Source organism: Mustela lutreola, chromosome 8 (genome assembly GCF_030435805.1).
Source record: "Mustela lutreola isolate mMusLut2 chromosome 8, mMusLut2.pri, whole genome shotgun sequence".
Classification (NCBI taxonomy): Eukaryota; Metazoa; Chordata; class Mammalia; order Carnivora; family Mustelidae; genus Mustela; species Mustela lutreola.
This window is the reverse complement of record NC_081297.1, coordinates 55,998,116-56,022,978: the sequence shown is the minus strand read 5'-3', so window position 1 is coordinate 56,022,978 and position 24,863 is coordinate 55,998,116. Positions and strand designations below refer to the sequence as shown.

The 24,863-nt window shown below is 40.2% G+C and overlaps 1 protein-coding gene across 5 annotated transcripts in view; it reads left to right on the top strand.

Moving 5' to 3' along the window:
* ATP23 (ATP23 metallopeptidase and ATP synthase assembly factor homolog) overlaps positions 1-23,016 on the top strand; it is a 102,618-nt gene extending 79,602 nt beyond the window's left edge. The window contains exons 1-6 of one of the 5 annotated variants that reach the window (XM_059184784.1): positions 7,242-7,674; positions 11,082-11,127; positions 11,800-11,881; positions 15,486-15,623; positions 18,462-18,545; positions 22,574-23,016. In XM_059184784.1, the coding sequence (XP_059040767.1) occupies positions 7,461-7,674; positions 11,082-11,127; positions 11,800-11,881; positions 15,486-15,623; positions 18,462-18,545; positions 22,574-22,777 (768 nt within the window). In that variant the 5' untranslated portion in view covers positions 7,242-7,460 and the 3' untranslated portion in view covers positions 22,778-23,016. Of the gene's footprint in view, positions 1-7,241; positions 7,675-11,081; positions 11,128-11,799; positions 11,882-14,887; positions 15,072-15,485; positions 15,624-18,461; positions 18,546-22,573 lie in introns of those variants that run through there. The other 4 variants (XM_059184785.1, XM_059184783.1, XM_059184782.1 and 1 more) reach the window with 4 other exon arrangements.
* The last annotated feature ends 1,847 nt before the right edge of the window (positions 23,017-24,863 follow it).

The following is a 24,863-nucleotide window of genomic DNA, read 5'->3' as shown; positions in this document are numbered from 1 at the left end:
GGGCAATTTTACACAGTTAATGTGTAGCAGGATTCTATTATTTGCCATTAGACCCGCTCCTCACCTGGGTGGGGAGAATCCTTAGCCTAGACCTAATGTCTCTCATATTTCCCATTAAGAGCCCTCACATAGAATTTTCAGGTTCAAGGTCTCTGTGCTTAAAATTCTTGCTTTATCAGGCCCCGAGACCTGACTCTTTTATCAGGTAAGCTATGCCCTAATCCTTAAAAATTAAAAAAATCTATCCCAACCTTTTTAGTCTTTTCTAGTGCTTACCTACTTTTATCTCCCTTGTCTGGGGTGTATGTGTGTATTATCCAAAACAGACCCTATGCTTTCCAAACTTTCTGATTTTGTTTAGTGCTATTCTCTCCACCTAGATTCTCTTTGCCCAGACTCTGCCTGACATAACTTTTTTCATCCTTTAAAGTTTATTTGAATGCTACCTCTCCCATAAGGTGCAGCAGTTAAGAAGGTGGTTTGCATGGGAGAGGTCCGGTTTGAAATCCTGGCTCTGTCCTTTACTAGCCATGTGACCCTGGACAATTTATCAAATTTATCAAATCTCTGTAAAAAGGGGGGGAATATCATTCCCTTTTACAAATGGTTAAACATGATCCCACTGGCTGAAAGTATTTCTATATACTACAGGAATCCCATCTCACTTTTTTGCTTCAAACAGTGCCTTGATTTATAGTTACTCACATTAATTATTCTATTACTCATCATACTCATTATTAATCTTACTAGTTATTCATTATATATTGTAAACATGCTATTATATATTATATTTATTCTTTCACAATAGATGAGGGCAGGTACTTTGTCTTACATAGTTTCTGTATCTTACAGTACTTAATGAATGCTTGTAATTACTGAATTAGTAAAGAGGAGTATGGCCTTTCTGAGATGTTCCTAAACTCTATAAAAACAGAATAAACACAAATAGGGCGCCTGGGTGGCTCAGTGGGTTAAGCCGCTGCCTTCGGCTCAGGTCATGATCTCAGGGTCCTGGGATCGAGTCCCACATCGGGCTCTCTGCTCAGCAGGGAGCCTGCTTCCTCCTCTCTCTCTGCCTGCCTCTCTGCCTACTTGTGATCTCTGTCTGTCAAATAAATAAATAAAATCTTAAAAAAAAAAAATTAAAAAAAAAAAAAAAAAAAAAAAAAAAAGAATAAACACAAATAAAAATAGTAATAGATGAATCTCATATTATTGCCTTGTAGGGAGCTTAGGGGGAATTTTTTCTCAGGTTTTTATACCAAATTATACTTCTTTTAAGCAAATTAAGAAAAACTCTAATAGATCATATGACACTTAGAACTACGTTTCCTTTTGTTTTAGTTTCTAGGAACATCAGAGACTAATTTGTGGTGGCACCCCTCTAGCAATTACAAAGGACCTTTTGGCATGATTTTTTTGGATATTAACATATGCTTGCCTTTATTTTGATCTTGTTTGTTTTCCAGTTATCTTTTGCCTCTTCTGGTCATTTTCTTCTACTATAGCATATATCTCTTTCTGAGCATGCTCAATCTTTTGTGAGACTGGTGGGGCATTGATAAATAATAAGTATCTATAAAATATATTTTAAAAACAGGTCTTACAGGTTTTTAAAGCATCTAATTTCTTTTGATCTCCTACTTCACAGAGAGGTATAATCACCTTCAAGGTTATCAGGAGAGAACTTCCCCAACTTCTTTCCTTACTTGTAAAGTTATTCACATCTTTAAATGAGCAACATTTTATATGTCCTTATAAAATATATATCATGTATAATACAGATAAGCAGAAAGCAGAATACCTAAAGAACAACAACAAAAAAACCATCATGTGGTTAAGAACCTACATATTGCTGCTTTCATATCCCACTTTTCTCTTGTAACAATGTATTTTACATATATTTCCTTATCACTAAATAGTCTTCTAAATAATTTTTAATGGTTCACAGCATCCCGCTGATTATGTATCAGGCCAGCCAATCAGACTGCAACTCTACATTCCCTTCCTATAAAACCTGAAGATGTTCTTCTTTTTAAAAAATATTTTCTATTTTTATTTATTTATTATTATTAATTTATTTTTATTTCTATTTTTCTATTTTAATATTCTAAAATATTAAAATATTAAAAAAGATTTTATTTTTCATAATCTCTACACCCTGCATGGAGCTCAAACTTACAATTCTGAGATTAAGAGTCACATACCTCAGGGACTGAGCCACCCAAGAGCCCTTCTATATGCCTATCTTCAAGCCAGAATGTCACCTGCTGCTTATCCAGGGCCCCACACTGTGCTGTTTGCCTCCAAATGAGAAAGGTAATTAAAGAGATTTACTTTCTGAGGAGCCTCCCCTCCATAACAGAGATTCCATCAAAAAGCAGTAAAACCTGAAGATGTTCTTACTGAAACTAATATAAGTGAACCTCTCTTATCTGCAACCATGTTATCCATGCCTAAGAAGTATGTACTGGTGTAATATATTTCACCAGTCTTTCATTAGTGCACAAGCTGAAGTGAACTCCATCTAGCTTAATAGATGTATGCAGTTGTGATTATTTCCTTTTGAGAACTTCCTAGAAGTATACTTGCTTAGACAATGTATATACACATTTTAAGTTTATGTAGTTCTAAAGTGCCTGGGGGAGGGGAGAGAAGTACAAGTTTCTATTCCCACCTGCAGGGCCTGTTTAGCTGAGCCCTTGCCCAACACATATATTATCTGCTTTTTAATCTTTTCCAATTTAATAGGTATTTAATATTCCATTTATATTACTACTAATGTGGCTGAGCATACCTATTGTTGGCCATTTGTATCTAGATCTTTCTTACTCTTGCCAACTTGTAACTTGTAATAGTTTTAAAATTACTAACATCCATAATCCATCTTGACATCCTCCTACCCAGTTCCACCTCCTAAACTAATTTATGTACTTGAAGTGTGGATCTTATCTCCTCTGTTTCTTTAGGGAATTATTCAATCAGTTATTTGCTTTCTCGGCAGTATGTTTAACCTCTGACTACTAGTTTTTCCTCTTGTAATAATAAATATCACTAAATGTCCTCTTCTTCAGGAAAAACCCCAACTTTTTTCTTTTATTTGCCATTCTTCTCTGGTTACTGACCCTTCTCTTTTCCTTTACAGCCAAACTTCTTGAAAGAATTGTCTTCACCTGCTGCATTCCCTTCATCTCTGTCTCTTCACTACAAATAGATTTACATTAAGATCTTCAAAGCCTTCCTTGTTGCTAAGATTTTAACAATAATTGTATCATATATATATGATATAAAGCCGGATACAAGATGATTTTCCTCAAATAAGGATAACTGTGTAAAAAACATTTGTGCTGGGAAAAGAAGTGATAGGTAATAAAATGAAAAATTTAAGTCACTGCCAGACAGTTGGAATGACTGGTGGATTTTCTTTTTCCTTTTCTTGTAATTTTCCTCAACTGGAAAAAAAAAATTTTTTTACCTTGCTATTAAAACACAATGCGATGTGATACTGCAATTACCAAGTTTCATTTTCTACAAGGCAGAAGAAAATCAGAGAAGTGACAGGAGTCACTGGACCACTCTTACTTTCACCGCAGGGGGCAAGAGTAGGGGGGCACGACCCACAGCCCCAGGGCAGGTGTTCCCGCTGCGGGTCACGACTAGAAAACCTCCTGATAGGACAGTCTTCTCTTAGACAAGCCCTCTTGCCCTTTTCGTCATCCCAAACAACCTCTGAGCATCTCAGCCTCTGCAGCTTAACGGCTGCAAACCTCGGAAAACCGCCAATCGCTTCCAGTTGTCCTGGTAACAGCCAGGAACCGCAGCCCCGCCCACCCCAGCTCCCGCAGGTCTTCCCAGAATGCTGCGCGCCGGCTCTCTTTCGCTTCTGGTTCGCGGGGCGGACTCCTTCCGGAAGTAGATTCCGGTCAGTCGCTGGCGGCCGCGGGTGGTGTCGTGTATTCCCCCAGAGGGCTGTGGGGACCGTTTTGTTTCTTTCCCAAATTCAAAAATGACTGGAAAGCTGAGGAAAGGCTAGAAACTTACCGAATTTTTGTTGGCCCTCAAATAATAGATTAAATGTAATTAAAAAGCTGAAAGATGGAAAGCACTTTAAAATGATAGCAACTTCATGAATAGCTATGATATATTTTAAAAACTTCCAATAAAAAAGCAACAGTTTTTGCTTTAGAAAACGAACAAAAGCACAAAAGAAAACAAAACACCCAAATTTCATCCACATAAAAATAACCACTGTGAACACTGGAGCAGTCTTCTAGACCCTTTCCATGCATATAGTAAATGAGATTTCAAAATGGAATCACATTTATGTCGTTTTGTAACTTAATTTTTATGAATATACCTAAAAAGGCTACAACAACATGGTTTCATGTATTCCACTATATCTCTCTGACATTGAAATTTTCTATCCTTTTTGCTCTTAATTAGTGCTGCCGTGGAGAAATGAAAATCCCGTTAGCTAAATCTTTGCCCATACTCTTATTTGTGGTCTTTACTTTTCTCTTTTTAACCTAGTCCTTTGTATTTGCACTTCGTTATAGCTCTCCTAACACCTTTCCATTCCACTCTATGTCTTTATACTATAAAGGGATGAAGTTACACAAATTGCGCTGAAAGCTTATTCAATTTTTTAAAGTTTACTTTTCTTATACAAAGGTAATACATGCTTATTGTGAACACTAGGAAAATTCAGAATATAATAAAAATATCCCAATACCTAGACAACTACGGATCATATTTTGGCATATTTTTCCCTAGTTTTCTTTGTTGCCTTCAGTGATGAATATTGAAAAAAAAGTTCGTTAGTTTGGTAGGGCAAAATTACAGCTTTTAATTTGCATTTATTTTCTTATTCATTTAGCTGAATGATATTTCAAATAGTATTTCATGTGCTTACAGGATATGGTCAATGTCAGGGCCCATCTTCTCCATCTAGCCTTTCCTGAGTATTGTGGACCCATTACAATAACTGTAATAGTGTAGTTTTCTATATGTTTATGTTTTAGTTCCCTAAATAGATTAAAAATTGGCTGTGTGGTCCTGGATAAATTATTCAATATGGCTGAAACCCACTTTTTTTTTTTTTTTTTGATCAGCAAAATAGTGATATTAATACTTACAGGGTTGTAGTGGAGGTTAGAAGTAATGTATCCAAGGTAACTCAATAAAAAGTGGTTTAAGAAAACTATTATAATTTTAGCAATCTGTATGTAGGAGGTGTTTGTAGTTTTGTAATATTTCAAATTTCAAATGATGAATAATCCTAGCATCCCATCCAATTTGCTTATTTTTTATTTCCCCCCTCATTAGTGCATTAGTTTTGCCCTTTAATGCTGTTCTTTTAATGGTTATCCTTGTGATTACAGCATGTATCCTTGATTAAATCCACTACAAATTAGTGCTTTTACCACTTCCTGATCAATACGAATGCCATGTTGCTGCAAGTGGCAAGATTTCATTCTTTTTTTTTTTTAACGACTGAACAGTTTTCCATTTTTTTTATACCACCGTTTCTTCATTCATTCATCAATGGACACCTAGTTTGCTTCCATATCTTAGCTATTGTAAACAATGCTGCAGTGAACATGAGTTGGATGTTATCTTTTCAAATTAGTGTTTTGTTTTCTTTGGGTAAATACCCAGAAGTGGAATTACTAGATCATATGGTAGTCCTATTTTTAATTTTTTGAAGAATCTCTATACTGTATTTCAGAGTGGCTTCACTAATTTACCTTCCCATCAATAGTGCACAAGTGTTCTCTATTCTCCACCTATTCACCAAGATTTGTTATTTCTTGTCTTTTTTAATTTCTTAATTTTTTAAAAGATTTTATTTATTTATTTGACAGACAGAGATCACAAGTAGGCAGAGAGGCAAGCAGAGAGAGAGGAAGAAGCAGGCTCCCCACGGAGCAGAGAGCCCGATGTGGGGCTCGATCCCAGGACCCCAGGACCCCAGGATCATGACCTGAGCCGAAGGCAGAGGCTTTAACCCACTGAGCCACCCAGGTGCCCCCTTGTCTTTTTTTTATAATTAGCCATTCTCACAGGTGTGAGGTGATATCTCATTGTGGTTTTGATATGCATATTCAATCAAGATATTTATTAAGCATCCATGACACATAAAGCACTGTTCATAATCCTCGAGGTCTCTTGAGCCTATATTATTTCTATACATTTCTCACATAAATCATATGCTCCTCTTCAACCTCATCAATTCTCTTATTATTGTTTCCTCAGTCTCTGCCATTATGTTTGGGCCATCTTAGTAGGTGCTGAATAAATGCGTGAGCTGAACTGAGTAATTTCGTGGAAAAAGAGGGGCGCCTGGGTGGCTCAGTTGGTTGACTGTGTACCTTTGGCTCCGGTTGAGAGCACAGGAACCTGGGATCTAGCCCCCACTCAGTGGGAAGCCTGCTTCTCCCTTTCCCTCTGCCCTTCCCTGTGTTTGTGCACTCTCTGTCTCTCTCTCTTGAATAGGTAAATAAAATCTTAAAAAAATTTAGTGGAAAATGAGAAATACAAATTAGTTAAAACCTGGCAGGTTGTGATGAAAATGATAAAACATGCAGAGTACTTTGTACCTTGGGAGATCAGGAGAGAATAATTTTGATTAAGGTATCTGGGAAAGCCCTGGGGGATAGGTAGATTTGATCAGGGCCTGGATTATAAGGACTGAGTAAAGGGGCTTGAAAATGGAAGTGAATTAAGGGTTGGAGGTAGAAGTAAACTGGTTGTGTTTTGTTAGCATAAAGTTATTTGGGGTGACAAAAGTGCAGGGTGGGCCACTGGGCCCAGGTGAGGTAGAAAAAAATTTTAAGATACTGATATGACCAGTAATTATAATGGCAGCTTTCAAACGTTTCTGAAAAGCACTGCTTTCGAAATGGCTTGGGACATCAGGAGATGGGTGGGCCAGATTGCAACTGGCCTGCTGGTGGAAAAGTAAGGGAATGGGAGGATGCCTGAGACCTTCGGAGCGTGAGGGGACTTTAGTGGCCAGTACTGAGGATTGAGTGCCCACGAGGAGGTGGGCTGCGGAACTATGCTTATGAGGATCGGCCAACCACGCCGAGGGTTCCCAGCGAAGCCCACATCAGCCCTGGAGATAAACGCCAGCCAGTGCAGCGCCCAGGTTTGACTCCCTCTGTAGGGATCTGGAGCCCCGCCTCCATTCCTTCCCGCGCCTCTCGCCCCGCCCCACCCGCGCTCTCGCCCCGCCCCGCTCCTCTCGCCCCGCCCCGCGTCCATTGCAGGGCTTGGAGGCCCAGCCGCCCCAACGTCCTCCTACGAGCTCTGCCGCCTTCGCCCTACCTGGGGCCGGGTGGGCTGGGCGGAAGGAGGTTCGGCGCGGCCAGGTTGGCTGGAGGGTTGTTGCCTTTCCCGGATCTCATCCCCAGCCGCCCGAGGCGGGAGGTGAGGCAGCGGCGAGGTCCGCGGGCGGCATGGCAGGAGCTACGGACGAGCGCCCGCCGGGTCCCCCGGCGGAGGAACAGCTGCAGCAGCAACACATCGCGTGCCAGGTCCTACCCGAGCGGCTGGCTGAGGGGAAGCCCGGGCAAGGGTTCCTTTCCAGCTTCTTCACCAACAACCAGAAGTGCCAGCTTATGCTCCTGAAGACTCTGGAGACAAGTAGGAGCCGTGGCCCGGGTGCCGGGGGTCGGCTGGGGGTGGGCCCGGATGGTGTCCGAGACCCGCAGGGAAGGGTCTCTGGGTTCAGCCCCATGAGCAGAGTTCAGGCACCTCTGCGTAGGGTCTAGGTAGATTCAGCGTTTTGGAGCGGGAGTGGTGGCGTGGGGCGGGGGGCAGCAGGTTGGGCCTCAGTTTCCCTTATTAGAGGAGGTGTTGAGGCCGTGTTCAGCCCTACTCTTGCTTGTGGAATGAGGAAGGAGTTGGATGGGAGTTTGCCTTTTTCAGTCACAGGCACTGATCTGACAGGTCCTCTGATTTCTTTTTTGAAATTTTTTAAATTTTTATTTATTTATTTGACAGAGAGAGAGATCACAAGTAGGCAGAGAGGCAGGCAGGAGGAAGCAGGCTCCCAACTGAGCAAAGAGCTGGATGCGGGGCTTGATCCCAGGATCCTGAGATCATGATCTGAGCCGAAGGCAGAGGCTTAACCCGCTGAGCCACTCAGGCGCCCCAGGTCCTTCGATTTCTTATATAAATTATGCAGTGGTTTGAGAACTTCATAGTCCTGGTGAAGCAGAGTTGTAAGAGTCACGTTAATTAAGGCATGACTGCTGAGGGCACAAAAGCAGTTTTGCAAACCGTTTTTCATTGCGAGGGGTTCTTAACCTTCATACATAGATGGGCTTCTGAGTGTGGAAACCTCTGAAATAGGCTATGAAATCCTGTGTATATACATCTGAATGCATTTTTCTGGGGAACTTAATCATATTCTCAAAAAGGCCCGACCCTCAAAGGGTCAAGAACTACTGCTGTGGGTTAAATAGGGGACACACCTACCTGCTGACCAATTTCTCTAGTCCCAGGGACATTGCACTAGAGATTTCTTAACTCCTTTACATTGATCTATGGATTTTCTAAGTTTACTTCAGGTATATTTAGAAAACAAAAAATCTTAAACCTGTTGGTTCTAAAGCAAGGTTACTATCTCATAGCTGCCCATTATAGTTCAAAAGTCAACCACCTGAAGATTCTCCAGTCTTCTTATTTGGGACTCAGGGAGGTGGGAAGAAGAGTGGTAATGGAATCATGAGGTTGTATTCACTTGGAAATGTATATTGAATGCCTCCTAGGTTCTGGTGTGGGGAAATACAAAGATGGGTAGGGACCAGGACCGTACCTTTTATGAAGTGGAACATAGGACTGTACCTTTTATGAAGTGGAACATAGTGGAAAGAACATGGACTGCAGAGTTAGACGTGGGTTCAAATCCTGGTCCCTCTCCTTATCAGGTGTAGAAGACTGACTTAACTCTCCGATCCCCTCTATCCTTATCTGCACACACACAAAAAAATGGGTAGGGATAAAAAAACCTCTCTTAGGATTGTGAGGAATAGGTTTTATGAATGGTAAGTGTGAGCATACTCAGGAGCTGAGTAATGGATAACTGCTTACAGTGGAAGAGACAAACAGAGGAGGAGATATGGAGGTAGAATCTGAAGGTGGTGGTGGGCTGACCATGAGCCCCAGGAGGAATTTACAGGCCTCAACGCTCCATGTTGAGAGAAGTGTTAATGGTATTAAAGCGTCAACCTGTAACTTAACTATGCTGTTCCTAAGACTGAGCCTCAGGGAGATCTTTGTTCCCTTTTTCTTTAAAGTAAATCCATTTTACTTTATTTAAGATCTTATTTATTTATTTGACAGACAGATCACAAGTAGGCAGAGAGGCAGGCAGAGAGAGAGGAAGAGAAGCAGGCTTGCTGCAGAGCAGAGAGCCCGATGTGGGGCTCGATCCCAGGACCCTGGGATCATGACCTGAGCAGAAGGCAGAGGCTTTAACCCACTGAGCCATCCAGGTGCCCCAAAGTAAATCCATTTTAAAGATTTTATTTATTTATTTGACAGAGAGAGAGATTACAAGTACACAGAGAGGCAGGCAGAGAGAGAGTGGGAAGCAGGCTCCCTGCTGAGCAGAGAGCCCGACTTGGGGTTCGATCCCAGGACCCTGAGATCATGACTCAAGCCGAAGGCAGAGGCTTTAACCCACTGAGCCACCCAGGTGCCCCGTAAATCCATTTTAAATACTGCAGGTCTTGTTTTAAGTATCAGACCCCACCCACCCTCCCTACAATTATTATTGTTATGATTACTTTTTAGTAAGAGGACTATAGATTTTGGAATCCACTTTAACTTTGTAAGGCTCTCTTAGTTGCTTGAATAATAATGCACTTGATACGGTTCCTGACACTTGACACACACACACACACACACACACACACACACACACAAAATTCTTATTACTAGTAATTGTATTACTGTTGACACTCTTAAGAGGGGGGCAGGTTACTAAAGTAGTAACCTATGCCTTTTTCATCTCTCATTACTTTTTTTACTCACTTGTTTTTGCTTTCAACCCTTAAAAAAAAAGCCAACCTTGATTTCTTTTCTTTTTTAATTTTTTCGCTTACTTCATATAATAGTCTGCCCATTTGTACACTCAGTCGAGACCCCTATGTGAGAAGTTAATATTAGAGGCATTTGGGTTTGTTGTACTTTCCTGCAATTATCACAGGCTTATGGCTGCGTAGAAGGGCCCTCGGGAGTCATCTAGGCCTTTCCACCCCATATAGGAAAACCTCTGAGCCATCACTGACCAGAGAGCTTATAGACCTCTGCTGGAACAGGTTACCGATTCTTTGAGGCTCTTTGAGGCCACTTGTATTTTTATTAACAGCTTTAATTGTTGGAAAAATCCTTTCTCATACTGTAACTTCTGCTCTTTGGTCCTTGTTCTGCCCTCTGGAGAACTATTGATGGGATCTATTTCCACGTGGCACTCATTCAAAACCTGAAGCCATTGTGGTCCTAGTTCAGTTTTGTATTCTTTCCAAATCCAAAACTACTTTCTTGCTTCTTACTGAACAAAGTCCTGTACTGTTCTGGCTGCCTTCTCTCGTGGAGAGCTTCAGTTGGCAGGTCCTGATTAGAGTGTGGTACTCAGAATGGGATTCTGTTAGCCTGTGGTCTGACCAGGAAAGATGCCAGTGGGGCTCTGTAACTACCTTCTAATCTGGATACTGTGCTACTGTTCCTTTCTATGGATGTGGCCCCAAACTCCCTCATTCTTTTGGTATGTGCTGTAGTATGCTGTTTTTGATCATGTAACTAAAAAAGAGCTTTCAAATCATTTTTGGTATTATTGAAGATGTTCAGTAGTACCCATCTTGCTATTTGTATCAGTGTTTTAGCTCATTGAAGATTTGTTTTTATGTTAATTTAAGCTTGTATTTTCATATCCATTTTTACCACTTTTAAGATAGTATTACTTCATTAAGATTTGTGAGTTATTTTTTGATAATTGACTGCTTTTTGGATAATTTAATTGGTGCTATTTTTTCCAATTAGCATGCTTAATTGAATCAATATCTTTTTAGATCCATATGTCAAACTTCTTCTTGATGCCATGAAGCACTCAGGTTGGTAAGTAAATCTTTTTAAAGTGCTGGTCTCTATTCAGGCTGCTAAAAACATAAAAACCCCATACTAGAACTACTTATAGGTTTTTACTTCAGGCCACAAAACCTTTTCCATGTGGTAGGTGGTGGGGATGGGCTGTATTCTTTCCAGGTAGGTCTTGATCTCTGCATATACCTTCTGTCCTAACTGTACATCTCTGGCTTTACCATTCATCTCCGTTGTTTAGTAAAGACCACACATAAAGTCGTGTAAGTAATTGCCAAACCTGGCTTTTCCTTTCTTCCAGCCCCAGCATTGTCCTTCGTGGAGAAGAAATCTCAGCTTGTTATGCAGGAGCCTTCCAGGGGTTGTTTAACTTGGAGGAGATTAGGGAGGTGACTTTCTGGCCCGAGGGGAGCAACTCCAGGGTATTCCCAATATGGTCTTAATCAGTGGACCAAATGCTTTATGGAACCATGTCATGGAATTTGAACTAGGGTAGATTTTGCAGGGATGATTTCCTTATATCATAGGTGAGACAGTTTAGTCCTGAAGGCTTCCCAGGGTTTCCTGTGTGTTAGTGGTAGAGGGGATTTATGACAAGGGGCTCCTGACTCCTTGCCCAGGGCTCTTTACCCTGCACTGAGTGCACACTGCTTTTGGACATTTTATCTTTAATGCTTTCTTGCCTTTTAGTGCTGTTAACAGAGAAAGACACTTTTCTTGTGAAGATTGTAATGGCAATGTCAGCGGAGGCTTTGATGCGTCAACATCTCAGGTAGGCATTATTGCCAAGTTGTTCTCTTTCCTGATATTTGCTAAGGACCTTGGCATGCTGGCCATTCTGTAGGCTTTATGTAAGATTGAAAAAGTGAATAGTTATGGTTCTTACTCTTCAGGAGCTTATGCTCTCATAGGGGAGATAAGACAATGATAAAGTTAGGCAGGTTAAACTATTTTAGGGGGGTGTTATTACCACCATGGGATGGTAAGGTGATTGCAAGACACCTACAGATTCAGCTAGTGTGTATACAGCTGCTTCTGTGGCAAAGAAGATGAAGACTCTTACCCAAAGAAGGGGTAGCATGAGCAAAGGTGGTGTGTTGGGAAAGGACAAGGTGTATTTGGAGAGTGGTATGTTGTCTAACATAGCTGGGGGACAGGAATGTGTGGAGAATACGGGGAAATAGGATTGGCAGAAAAGGAAAGCCATATGGTGGGAGGCTTTGAATGCTGAGCTGATACATCTTAGAACATTTGCGACTAGGGGAGTAAGTTTTCTCATCTGGAAAATATGGGTAGTGATTGTATCTATCTTATAGTATAGTTATGAGAATTAAATGAGATACCTTGTGTAAGGTGCTTATCATAGTAGGCATAGAGAGCATTCAATAAAAGTTTTAAGTAATCAGAGGGTTTTGACAGCATCTTGGAGATGGTAGAAGAATTAGGGCATGTGATGAGGGTAGATCAAGTTTTTATAAGTAACACCTTCCATCTTGAAGATACAACCCTGTTTGATAACACTTAGTTGTTTCCCCCTGGGGAATTTTATATGTATTTTGGTTATTTATAGGTATTTTGTAGTAATCATGTGAAAAAGAAACATAACATAAGTGTGAAAGGTCTGGGTTTTGGAGTCTGGTAGAGTTGAGTTCAAATCTACTTCCCCTGCTTATTAGCTGTGGGGCTTGGGCAAGTTATTTGCCTTATTCTCAGTTTCCTCATGTGTAAAATGATAATAACAATACTTGCAGCTCTCAAAATGGGTCTTGGTGAATTCATTTCTCCCTTGGGGCTAAATAGAGTGGACATTTCGAACTTTTAGCTTACTTCTCAGCAGTGTTGAGCATAATTGGGTACTTTCTCCTTTTATTTTTTTTTAAATTCTAATTTGTATCATGAACTGTCTCATTCATACAGAAGAGTAAGAAACCTGTGTGCATGCTTTTGGTCGTAGTAATAAAATGAGTACCTTTGTATCTGCCACCCAGACTTGAGAAATAGGACATTGCCAGGACTTCAGAAGAATGTGCCCCACTCTTGGATCACATTTCCTCTCCCTTTCTTATTCTGACTCTTGTGATAGTCATTTCCTGCTTTTCTCAATGGTTTTATAATAGACATGTACAGTCAAACAATATGTTATTTAGTTGCCTGGCTTTTAAGTTTTATGCATGGAATACTTTGTAGTTTGATGAAATCATACAACACAGAGTCTTCTGTAACCATTATTTTGTTGAGATTCTTTCATGTTGTACACAGCTCTCTTTTCCTTAGTTGGACTGTTACATAGTCCTCCACTGTATCTGTATACAGCAGTTAGCCATACTTAATATTGTTTCTGAATTTGTTATTATGAACAATGCTGCTGTGAATATTTCTTACCTTTTCTCCCGGGGCACATGTGCAGAAGTTACTCCTAGGTATTTGTCTAGAAGCAGAATTGCTGGGTCATATAGCATACGTACTCTTGGCTTTTGCGGGTAATGCCAGACGCTTTCGTGGGTAATGCCAGACACTCTCTTCCCCTGGTTCCTGGTATGTGACACTCTTCTGGTTGCTCTTTTGCTAGCTCACCTTCCTCTATCAGCTGCTAAATGTTGGAGTATCTTAATCCTTGATGTTAGACTCCCTTCTTTTCTTCCTCTACAGTTTGCCAAGGGGATCTCATTTATTTCCCTAGATCAGAGCTCTCTTTTGAAATTAACATCTATATATCCAAATGGCACTTCACACCTACACTTGGATGTCTTAAAAGCACCTGAGACCTCACAGATTTGCCCAAGTCCAAATTGATGGTTTTTACCATCCCCTATCCCCATCCAACTTTGTGTTGTAATTTTGCATATCTCAGTGTTGTAATTTTGCATATCTCAGTGAATTTTACCACCTTCCAACCTCTTACCCAAGCCAGAAATATAGAGATCATCTTTGTATCTCTAATTCCTTTTCCATATTTTACATCCATCACCAACTTTTTGTCCTATTTATCTCCTAAGTATTTTTTGGGGAGGCATCTCACTATCCCTGCTCAAATACCATTACCTGTTGCCTAGAATACCTCTTTAACCTTCAGAAAGTCTCTCTGCATCCAGTTTTGATCATCTTCTGCTTATTTTCCCCACTGTAGTCAAAAGGATAAACAAAAGCACCACCCTGTTTTACTCCTCCCTTTTGTGACTTCCACTGTTCTCAGGATAAAGAGTGATTTGGCTCTAGCCAACCTCACCAGGCTTATCCTGTGCCTATTCCCTATAGCTCTGTGCTACAGCAGTATAGGCCTGCTTTTCAGCTTCTCAGACCTTCTAGAACTTCAGCGCTCCTTGCCTTTGCACAGGTTGCTCTGTCTGGAATGCTCCCCTCCCCACCTCTCAAATTTAACTCCTGTTCATCCATGAGATCCCAGTTTAAAAATTCCTTCTGCAGAGATCCCTTTCCCAATCCTCTAGACCAGGTCAGGCATTCTTATTGTATGTCCTCAAGACATCCTGGATTCTTCTTCATGACAGCTGTCATGTCATATATTTAAAGATTTTGGTAAATAGTTGATTAATTTCTAGCACCATTTATAGATTATACATTAGAAATTATGATTATAGATTATAAATTCTAAGTAGATTATAAATCTAGTAGGTCTCAAGAAATATTAGTTGAAAGATGAGTGTTGGATGAATGTATATAAAATAGTGGGCATGTATCCTTGTGTCTGGCTCATAGGAAGTACACAATAAATGGTAACTGTCGTTATTAGGATCCCTCTCATGTCTTTATTACTCTTATAGGGTCCTGCTCTGTGTGCTGTTGGCTTTTTGCACTTCTTTCTGAAGGTCTTTCTGAGGATTTTCCGTGGCAATTCTAGTAGAATGAGACAGTGGTGGTCATTCATTGTTGATTCATTGCTCATTCAGAAACTTCGTAAGAAGCAGTTTACATGTATTCTCATTTAATTCTCACAATTCTATGAGGTAGGTGCTCTAATTATCTCCTTTTTATAGTTGAGGAAACTGAGGTGCATAGAGGTTAAAAAACTTGCCCAAGGTCACCAAGTTAGTAAGGAGTGGGGCTGGTGTTTGAATTTGCTTCATTCCAAAGCCCACTCCTAGTATGTTGCTGTGGAGTCCAGTAGCCCACCAAGGATGGCATTTAAGTGCTACTGTAGTTCAGAGAGAATAGGGAGAAGTTGGTTACTGGGAGCGCTAAATGGAGCATGTACGTTAGGACCAGATCTTGATGGATGGGTAGGTGTGGGGTTGAGGGAGGATACTGGGTGGAGGCTCTCTAAGCTGCCGAGCCATCTCATACCAGAGAGAAGATGGGAGTTACAGAAGGTGAGTAGGTGTTAGACATAATGGAACTTCTCTTATTTTGGTCCCTCCTAGATTGTTTTGTGCCAGAACAACATCCGTAATCAGGCCCATATGAACAGAGTGGTCACCCATGAGCTCATTCATGCCTTTGATCACTGTCGCGCTCATGTCAACTGGTTCACTGACGTCAGACATTTGGCCTGCTCTGAAGTGAGTTTTATTATAAAAAGATACTTTCTCCCCCTGAAACATCTGGGTTTGAACATTTAATTGAAGTATAATGTTTAAGACTCTGTCTTCTTCTGCCCCTCACTCCCCCCTCAAATAAATAAATCTTAAAACAAATAAACAAACTAGTTGAAGTATAATTTACTTAAACATACTCCTTTTTCTCCCGTCATGGTTCCATGTCACTCTTAGATGTCCAGTTTTAATTCCCGAACACAGCTTTGAGACACAACAAGATATATTTTAAGTATCTTCTTTGAATTATCTTTTTTTTTTTTTTTTAAAGATTTTATTTATTTGACAGACAGAGATCACAAGGAGGCAGAGAGGCAGGCAGAGAGAGAGGAGGAAGCAGGCTCCCTGCCGAGCAGAGAGCCCGATGCGGGGCTCAATCCCAGAGCCCTGGGATCATGACCCAAGCCAAAGGCAGAGGCTTTAACCCACTGAGCCACCCAGGCGCCCCTTCTTTGAATTATCTTAATGATAACTTTTAAGTCCTAGTGATAGTAATGACTCTATATAATAACCATTTTTAGTATATAATACATATATTTCATATACATTAGTATATAATATATGTAAGGTTTTATAGGCGAGATAAACATGACGCCAGGTGAAGTGGGTGCAAGGCAAGGTTTGTTTTTTTTTAATTAATTAATTTTATTTTTATTTTTTTTCTTTCTTTTAAAATTTTTTATTTATTTTTAAAATTTCTTCTTTTAAAATTTCTTTTTTATTTTCAGCATAACAGTATGCATTATTTTTTCACCACACCCAGTGCTCCATGCAGTCCATGCCCTCTATAATACCCACCACCTGGTACCCCGACCCCCACCCCCTTCAAAACCCTCAGATTGTTTTTCAGAGTCCATGGTCACTCATGGTTCACCTTCCCTTCCAATTTCCCCCAAGTCCCTTCTCCTCTCTATCTCCCCATGTCTTCCATGCTATTTGTTTTGCTCCACAAATAAGTGAAACCATATGATCAAGGCAAGGTTTATTAAAGGCACTCTTCGGTGAAGTTTCAGGGCTCAGGAGACAGGGAGCCAAGAAAGTTGCACCGGGAGGAGGTGGGCATGCCCGGGGGAGGTTCCACGACTCTGGAAAGCAGTGGTGGAAGTTGCGCTGGGAGGGAGTTGGCGGGGGTCTTTTATCTGTCTCCTGCATAGGTATAGGGTTACCTATGGAGACGTGATCTGGGCATACATCCTTTTGGCGGGAGGGTCAAGGGTTAAGGAGGCAGGGGTAGGCTAGAAGACAGCGGTGAGACCCCGCGGGGGTCTGGTGGCGACACCGTGGTGGTCATTTCCATTGCTCTTCCTGCACGGCCGATGGTCATTTCTATTGTTCCTCCTGCACTCCCGGAGCCCATATATATATATGGGCTTACATATATATATATAATAATATATATTACATATATATGTAATATATATTACATATATAATAATATATGACATATATTATTATATGTGGTATATAATAATAATTTTTAACCACTTAACCAAATAACCATTTTCCCCTGTGGAATCAACTCTATAATATAAAAACTAATGCTAGTTAACTCTGGCTGAAGACTGTGTGCCAAACACTGTTCCTTTTGTGCATTCTCCCTGAGTCTACTGAACAGTCCATCCAGGTAGATGCTATGATCAGCATGTCACACGTGTCGAAAGGGAGGCATTGATTGAGATTCTTGAGATTCGTGGTTAGTACATGGCAGAGACAGGATTACAACCAGGGTTCTTAACCGGCCTATTGTGCTGCCTTCCATAGGCGGAGTGCCTTCCTTGCCCTCGAGTAAAACATTTAATCTCAAAAATACGACATAAAGTTTTTTTTACTGCTAAGCACTTTGGGTTGCTCTCAGAAGTGCAATATATTTATGCTCTTAGAGAGACATATGTATTTTATACTTGCATTTCAGTAATTGAAGAGTGCAATGTGCTGAGAAGTAAAAAAAAAAAAAATATATATATATATATATATATATATATATATATATAAATGTAAGTGTACACTTTGTAACTTAGATTATTTTCTTTTTCCTTTGAAATTAGTAAGCAGCCCCACTGCATCTAATTACACCTCCTACTCTTTGGAGAGTAGAGGTGAAACCCGAGTTTTTAAATAAGGTCTCTCCCTTGGGTGCTAGGGGAATGAAGGCCTGTCAGCTAGCTCCAGTGTGTTCTTGTGCTTGGAATGTTCTTGCTTCAGTTTCAACAACTTAAGTTTTCAAAGGACAGTTGAGGCCCTGGAGGAAGGCATGAGTTTATACAGGTTTAAGGGAGGTTCCAAGAGAGTTTCATTGTTTTGGGCCAAGGGCAGGAGGTTCCTATTCTCAAAGTATCTTAGATGCTGATGCATTTAAATTTAAGCTTACATTGAAATTCAGTTTGTAGATCTTTGAAAGAATGCAATTTTGCAGTCCTTTTGGTAATTTCTAGAAATGTTGTTTTTTGTGGAGAGCATGGACTTTAACTCTGAGGTCCAACTTTCTGGCTTCTGGTTTCCGAAGAAATTAGTTCTTTCAATAAGGTTATGGTGTGAAGTTTTGAAAATTTCCTTTGATAAATGATTGGCCTTCCCCCAACCCCCAGTTTATTTTGCATTGTCTAGCCCAGCTCATGGATATCTGCTCTTTTTCTTAATGTAAGAATAACTTAAAATAGTCTTATGTCAGAGTTCAAGACATTCTTGAAAAAGGTCCAATGGATACTCTAGTCTCAGAAAGACATGCTAATTTTAAATTCTTTTATAAAAATTTTTATAGAGCAGGAGAACTTACTTTCTTTCTGTTTGCCTCTGTCTCTGTGTTAGGTTCGAGCTGCTAACCTTAGTGGAGACTGCTCACTTATAAATGAAATATTCAGGTTGCATTTTGGATTGAAACAACACCATCAGGTAAAACTAACATATGAATCACTTAACCCTCCAGAGTGCTAGGAGTGGAAATAACGCACAAAGAAATGAGAAGTACATTTTGCATTTGAAATGTGAAAGAACTACTTCTGTGGGGAGAATACAGAATGTGTCCCGTGGAAGCCAAATGGATGGAATTGAGTTCCACTTTTTATTTTATTTTATTTATTTATTTTAGAGAGAGAGAGACAGTGAGAGAGAGCATGAGAGGGGAGAAGGTCAGAGGGAGAAACAGACTTTCCGTGGAGCTGGGAACCCAATGCACTACTCGATTCCGGGACTCTGGGATCAAAACCTGAGCCAAAGGCAGTTGCTTAACCAACTGAGCCACCCAGGCACCCGAATTCTACTTTTTAATGATGGGAAGCTGTGTGACTCAGTGAGAGATTTTAATAGTGAAAAGAACCATACAGTCTTGTTCTTGGGATCCTTTTGGAAGCAGGTAGATGAAGAATGGATGCAAAATCACAGTCTATCGGACTGTGCTCCCCACAGTCTGGGACTTGTATTCTGGAGATAAAACAGTCATACCTTTCGGAACAGAGGCTGCCCCACATCACAGGTTAGGGCTGAGTTTTAGGGCATCTTGACAGGCTGTGGGCCATGATAGCAAAGCTTTGAATCAGCACAGCCCTGACAATGCTCTCTCTCCTCTTTTTCCCTTGGGTAGTGGTCGCTGAAAATGAATAAACTAGCAACAGGAGGGAAGTTCAGGGAGGTAGTGGGAGCCTGGTTGAGGGAGAGCAGTCTTAGAGAGTGAAGTCCCTGTGTTTGTACAGCATGTACGCAAGAGAAACTGACATTGATGACAGTAACCGATGGCAAAATATGGTAATATCAGCCAGTTTTAATAGGAATGCATTACATTTGGAAAGATAAACCTGAACTGTGGTCTATACATGTGCCTCCCAAACCTTTAACTCTAGGAGACAAATTTTTGCTATCTTTTTTTCCCCTGGAAGGGAGAAATGTCTTCTTCTGGCAGTTGCTGTCATAGCTCCATATGGTTCATCCTTTCTTTCTTCTTCCTTTATGCCTGGGGTTTATTTTTAAATCAGTGTTTAGTGTAACTTAGGTCGAGAAGCACTGGTTTATATTCTAATGCTAGTGAGCATCTCCAGCTCAGGCATACTGACCAGGGTGAAGTAAAACAGGGAATAAACACAGAAGATGAATGATTGACAGATTGCACAGCTGTAAGGACCAGTATTTTTTTTTTTTTTAAAGATTTTATTTATTTGAGAGAGAGAAAGAGAAAAAAAGAGAGCGAGTAAAAGCAGGGGAAGTGGCAGGCAGAGGGAGAGGGAAAAGCAAGCCCCCAACAAATAGGGAGTCCAATATGGGACTCCATCCCAGGACCCTGGGATCATGACCTGAGCTGAAGGCAGATGCTTAACCGACTGAGCCACCCAGGCATCCCTGGTTATTTTTCATGAAGTGTGTCATTCTTTTGAACTTTAGTTTGTGCTTGTGGAGAAATAAATGGATTTAAAGTGCTCCAAGAATTGGAATGGCAGGACCTTCTGTTTCTTTTTTCTTTTAAGATTTTATTTATTTATTTGACGGAGAGATAGAAAGCACAAGTAGGCAGAGCGGCAGGCAGAGGGAGAGGGAGAAGCAGACTCTCCGCTGAACAGGGAGTCTAATGAGGGGCTCGATCCCAGGACCTTGGGATCATGACCTGAGCCAAAGCAGACACTTAAGCGACTGAGCCACCCAGGCGCCCCAGGACCGTCTGTTTTGTAACATATTTAGAATACTGAGAGAATCTAGCCTATTACTATGTATTAGATAATTTGTTGTCTTAAGTAGAGAATTTAATACCCATGCAAAGAACGCTCAGGAAAAAAAAGTTGTTTGATTTTTTTCTCCTGAAAAATTGAGACACCTTCAAATTTTGTGTATATATATATATATGTGTAGCTTCCTATTGCCTCCATGGGAGATGCCCCTCTTGAAGAAAAGATTATCTAGTATTAGTCAACTGGAAAGTAAAGAAAGAGAAAGACACAGAAGTAAAGTATATCTTACATCTATTGAAATTTTACCAAAAATCCAACCAGAACCTTATTTATAGATTTTTGTTTGTTTGTTTGTTAGTTTTTTTGATTTTTGCAAATTGGGAGTTACTGTTTGTTGGACTGCAGAGAATGACATCTGGTTGTATTATTGGAAAAGATGAAAAAATAGAGGAGGTCTTATTTATACCTAAATAATTTTAGATCAAGCTAAACATATTCCATAATTTAAGAGTTATGTTTCTACTTTAGAATGATAGAAATGAATAAAATAATATGAAAGGGGATTAATTCTTCTTTTTCCATGAATTTTTAAAACTTAAATTCAAGTAATTAACACATAATGTATTATTAGTTTCAGAGGGAGAGGTCAGTGATTCATCAGTCTTATATAATACCCAGTGCTCATTACATCATGTGCCCTCCTTAATGTCCATCACCCAGTAACCACATCCCCCCACTGACATCCCCTCCAGCAACCCTCAGTTTGTTTCCTGTGATTACGAGTCTCTTATGGTGGGGCGCCTGAGTGGCTCAGTTGGTTAAGCCTCTCCCTTCCGCTGAGGTCATGATCCCAGGGTCATGAGACTGAGTCCCGCCTTGGGCTCCCTGCTCAGCAGGGGGTCCGCTGTTCCTTTTTCCTCTGCCCCTCCTCCCTGCTTGTGTTCTTTCTCCCTTTCTGAAATCAATCAATCAATCAATCAATCGTTAAAAAAACAACAAAAAAGAAGTCTCTTATGATTTGTTTCCCTCTCTGATTTTGTCTTTTATTTTTCCCTCCCTTCCCCTATGATCCCGTTTTTTTCTTAAATTCCACATATGAGTAATTATCTTTGTCTGATTGACCTATTTTACTTAGCATAAGTGTCCGGCCGGAGCGACAAGAGGGAGCAGGGTTGAAGGAGAGGAGAATGAAGAAAGGGAGTGTGGGGAACAGGAGGGACACAGGCGAACGTGTCAAGCAAGTGCCAAAGTTTATTTTGCAGAGTTCTGATTTATACCACACAGTAAGAGAATCGCCTTCTGTACATCTACTTTCTCTTTTGGCCTGAGAGTAGCTGGCCATGCAGAGATACCAGACAGCCTTGACCTTCGTGGTTTGGACACTTAGGCCATAATTCAATATTCTCAAAACACAGGAGCCTTATTAGCTTGGTCTTGAGACAGCAGGTGCAATGGCAACAAGCCAAACCTTACAATGTTCTCATAACAATCACCAGGGAGACACAGTGGCACTCTAGCTCGCTACCTGTGGAAGTCCTTGGTTGAAGAGGTTCCCAAGAACTGTTGCTCTATTAGGTTAACCCCTTCTAGGCACGAGGCTCCCAACACATAAGATCCTTTAGTTCCATCCATGTCCTTGCAAATGGCAAGATTTCTTTTTTTTTTTTTTTTTTTAATGGCTGAGCAGTATTCCATTGTATATGAATACCACATCTTCTTTGTCCATTCATCTATTAATGGACATTTGGGCTCTTTCCATAGTTTGGCTATTGTAGACATTGTTGCTATAAACATTGGGGTGCAGGTGGCCCTTCAGATCACATTTGTATCAATGTGGTAAATACCTATTAGTGCAATTGCTGGGTTGTAGGATAGCTCTATTTTCAACTTTTTTTTTCTAAAGATTTTATTTATTTATTTGGCAGAGAGAGAGAGATCATAAGTAGGCATCGAGGCAGGCAAAGAGAGAGGGGGAAGTAGGCTCCCTGCCCAGCAGAGAGCCCAATGTGGGGCTTGATCCCAGGACCCTGAGATCATGACCTGAGCCAAAGGCAGAGGCTTAACTCACTGAGCCACCAAGGCTCAGCTTTTTGAGGAACTCTATAGTGTTCTCCAGAGTGGCTGTACCAGCTGGCATTCCCACCAACAGGGTAAGAGGGTTTGAAAGGGAATTAAGTCTGACTGTGGTCAGACATTATAAAAAATGTTATTATTTCATGATTTAAATTGTCATTTAAATTAAAGCCATATACTTTTCTTTCTCCTTAGACTTGTGTGCGAGACAGAGCCATTCTTTCTATCCTGGCTGTTAGGAATATCAGCAAAGAGGTAGCCCAAAAGGCTGTTGATGAAGTTTTTGAATCTTGTTTCAATGACCATGAACCTTTTGGAAGGATCCCACATAACAAGACCTACGCAAGATATGCTCATAGAGACTTTCAAAACCGTGATCGGTATTACTCAAATATATGAAGACATTTTATAAATGGAACTTCTGTGATCTGAAGAAAATATAGGTCTTAAGTGGATAAATGTAAAATGTATGTGATCAATTAAATACAGATAAAAGAGAGAAGGTACTGATTCTAGCATATGATCAGAAAAAGTAACTGTGGTAAAAGTGAAACTGCCTTAAACTCCAAGGCAAAAATTGTAACTTTATAGTTAACCATTTGGTAGGTAAGGTAAATAAATTACATTTTTGTATTTTTTATGTTGTACTTGTGTTTTTTATTATTTATGTTATTTTTAGATTGTGATTTGTTTTTGTTACATGTGAATATTTTAAAATCTGATTATGAAACCCATGAAGTGTGTCCTTGTATGAAGTTGATATGTGACCACTTGGTATTTACATTAAATGTAAAGAAAATGTACTGATTTTATTAAAAGACATTTATTGAGATGTTATCATGGTCAAAATATGCAAAGAATTAAAGTTGGGAATGGTTCATTCAATGGTCAATGCCTTCCTTTTCCCTCTTCTTCTTTCATCTGTATGTGGGGACTATGTGGCTTAACTTTCCAGGGATAAGTTCTGATTAGATTTTTCTTTTGTAAAGGCAGTGCATTAAGTTTATAATGTAACTAAATTTAATTTTTTTTTCTGAACTTAATTTTTATGTACTTATAAGATTTTTCATATAGTTATTCTCAAATCTTTTGTCAGGCCCTGTGTCTTGAGTTTTAGATTCAGAAAACAGGTCATCTTGTCTATTCCCCTTAACTGGTAGCTGCATTTTCTACCTATCTCTGGCAAATGTTTCTTGACCTATGTCCAGACTTAAAGACAGTGATACCTATATGTAGATGTGGCTAATTAAGAATTTAAAGACAATGAAGTTAGGATTATTTCTTGTGAATTAACATTTGATTTAATTATAAAGTGATACCCAAGCTTGATAACTTATTAAACATTAAAGCAAGGTTTGAGGATTCTGGGAAGACAGTAGAGTAGGAAATAACAGAAATCAGTGTCACCACCTAGACAAAATTGCACTAGCAGAATCATATAAATATTTTGAAACTCGAGTCTGAAGGCTCCTAACTTCCAAGGAAAGGCACGAATGGTAAATTGCAGTTAATTTTGATCAATTTCAGCTCTTAGTGTTGTAGTAGCTACCCATCTCCCACCACTCTGCCCTGTGGCAGACAGTCATATATGTGTTCCTGGAGTAGCTTGTACACAGATTGTGGAGCCACAGTGGGCAAAAGGTACCCTGTCTTCCATATATTTGGGACCTGCTCTGATTGCTGCTTCTGAACACAGAGGTTTGGAGATAGAGATGGTGGCATTGTTGCACCATTTTTGCAAAGTGCTTCCCAAACGGCTGAAGGGTCTTCAAAGGGCTGATGCCTTTTGTTGTCCTTCATTTTCCCCTTTTGGTATCTAGACCTTGAAGACTAGGCCATTCAAAAACAATGGCAGGGGTACCTAGGTAGCTCAGTTGGTAAAGCATCTGCCTTCCGATCAGGTCTGAAGGTACTGGGATTGAGCCCTGCATTGGGCTCCCTGCTCAGTGGGCAGCCTCCTTCTCTCACTCCCTCTGCCACTGTCCCTGCTTGTGCCCTTTCATGCTCTCTCTCAAATAAATAAAATCTTAAAAAAACAAAAACCCCCAAAATAATGGCTTATGCAGGGGGGAATTAGAAAGTCATCAGGCATGCTCAGGGAAAGGCATAGCCTCAGAAAAACCCAAGAAGACCAAGTTTACACCTCAGGATGATCCTTGGCACAGAGACAGCCTGCAACAATTAAAAGCAGAAACAAAAACTAACACTAACTAACCTGAGGAAGCAGAAGAATCTGATTGATTTTCAGAGCTACCAAATTATTAGATTCAAGTGTCCTGTTTTCAACCCCAAAAATCACAAGGCATACAATGGATACACAAGACATACACAAGAAAGTGTGGCCCATTCAAAGGAGAAAATAAACTAACAGAAATTTTCCCTGAAAAGACCTGATGGTGGGTTTAGCAGACAAAGAATTTAAAACAACTGCCTTAAAGACGCTCAAAGAACTAAAGGCAAATGTGGAGAAAGTCAACAACTTATG